Genomic DNA, 1,668 nt, shown 5'->3' on the forward strand with positions numbered 1-1,668 from the left:
CCAGCAAGGATGAAGTTCCCCCTCCATACTTGTCCTCTGAGATCCCCCCAGCTGGGTATGTTGGGGTGCCTCCCATGCCTGGTGAGGGTAGAAGTTGAGGCTCCCCAATGCCCTTGCTGGTGTGGTTGGGGTTCGGGCGACAATTGATTTCTAGGTGTTTGGTTATTTTCTGAAAGCTCTGTTGTGCTGGATTCCCCTTTCCTGGTTCCTTGGCTAGAGGGAGCAGACTTCTGGGGGACTTTATTTACAATATTTTTCTTTACCATTCATGTTTCTGAGTTGCTGCTTCTTCAGCTCCAAGTCTGGATCGATAAGGCAAAAAGAAAATCCAGGGAACTCACCACCTTTCATTCCTGTGTCCCAATGTACCTAGCCAGCCTGCCTCCTCTCTACCTTTCAGGGTCTCTTACGTTTATTTTCTGTGTAATGTCCAGTATTTGGGGTTGTGCTTAGTGGGAAGCAGAGGGAAAAGTGTGTCCACTTCATATTCCCCAAAGCAAAACAACTCTTTTTGCTGAGTCCTGTTACTTACTGACTCTAAGTTACTTGAGAAAAACAAGCCTATGCTGGACAGTTCTGTATCCCCTGTTAGGCCTGTGCATAGGAAGGTGCTTAATAGTTATTTGTAGACTGACTGGTTTGGTTGTTCACGTGGCACCTTCACCTCACAGAGAGAAGTTCTGAGAATTGTGACCAGGCGGGGACTGTTAGCATCTTATTGAACCTGTCCACACCTGTGGCTGTGGAAGTGCTCATTAGGCTCCCAGCTTCCTAAGGAGCTGGGCTGGCATTGCCCATTTCACCATCACAAAGAGGTTATGAGCAGAAGGCTCGTGCCCCTGAGACCCACGAGTTGCTGTGGTTGAGCTAAGGCCTTCTCATTTCACGACAGGCGCCCTCTTGGGGGACCCCCCTACTTCTGGGAACTTGCAGCAGGGGATCTAGATCGTTCACCCATGTCTCCTTTGAAACAGGAGGACCATGACACTATGGAAGCCGATCTGGACAAAGACGAACTGATCCAGCCCCAGCTTGGAGAACTCTCAGGCGAGAAGCTCCTGACCACAGAGTACTTGGGAGTAAGTACCCCGTGAAGGGGTAGGGGTCCTGAAATAGAAAGGAGAGGTGGACCGGCGATGACTGAGCATTTGCAATAGCACATAAGGGTTTGCTTTGGTCTGTTACGATGCTGTGTTTCTGAGAAGTTCCATGTTAGCCAGTTTGCTTCCAGTGGCCCTAAAATGCACGGTGGCCCTAGCTACCTGTCACAAAGAGACCTGCTGGTGAACAGAAAAGGGACTTGAATATAACTAAAAGGGACACTCCAGGGACCTTCATAATATCTGAGGGCCTGCCCGTCCTTAATAGTAATCATCTACTGGCCAGCTTCTTAATTTTCATGTGTCTTATCCATTAGAAGGGAATTGGACGTCGTCAGCACACAGGTGATGGCTGAAACCATCAGAGCAGATGTGGTTGCTCGCTGAAGCAGAGGGTGGAAAAGGAGAAAGGGGCTGAGGACAGAGGACTCAACCAGCATGTCAGGAGTGGAAGAAAGAAAAGGGGCCCCGAAGAGGACAGGAAACGAACAGAGAGGCTTGAGGAGAACAGGAGGACACAGTGCCATGGAAAACAGAAGGGACGGGTGTTTCAGGATGGACTGAGAAG

At 49.6% G+C, this 1,668-nt stretch overlaps 1 protein-coding gene across 1 annotated transcript in view; it reads left to right on the plus strand.

The window, feature by feature from the left end:
* ARMC9 (armadillo repeat containing 9) overlaps positions 1-1,094 on the plus strand; it is a 114,118-nt gene extending 113,024 nt beyond the window's left edge. Inside the window, exon 17 of the mRNA XM_019628226.1 lies at positions 975-1,094. Coding sequence (XP_019483771.1) covers positions 975-1,094 — 120 coding nt within the window. The remainder of the gene's footprint in view (positions 1-974) is intronic.
* Positions 1,095-1,668: the final 574 nt, after the last annotated feature.

Source organism: Hipposideros armiger, unplaced genomic scaffold (assembly GCF_001890085.2).
Source record: "Hipposideros armiger isolate ML-2016 unplaced genomic scaffold, ASM189008v1 scaffold_17, whole genome shotgun sequence".
NCBI classification, from domain to species: domain Eukaryota; kingdom Metazoa; phylum Chordata; class Mammalia; order Chiroptera; family Hipposideridae; genus Hipposideros; species Hipposideros armiger.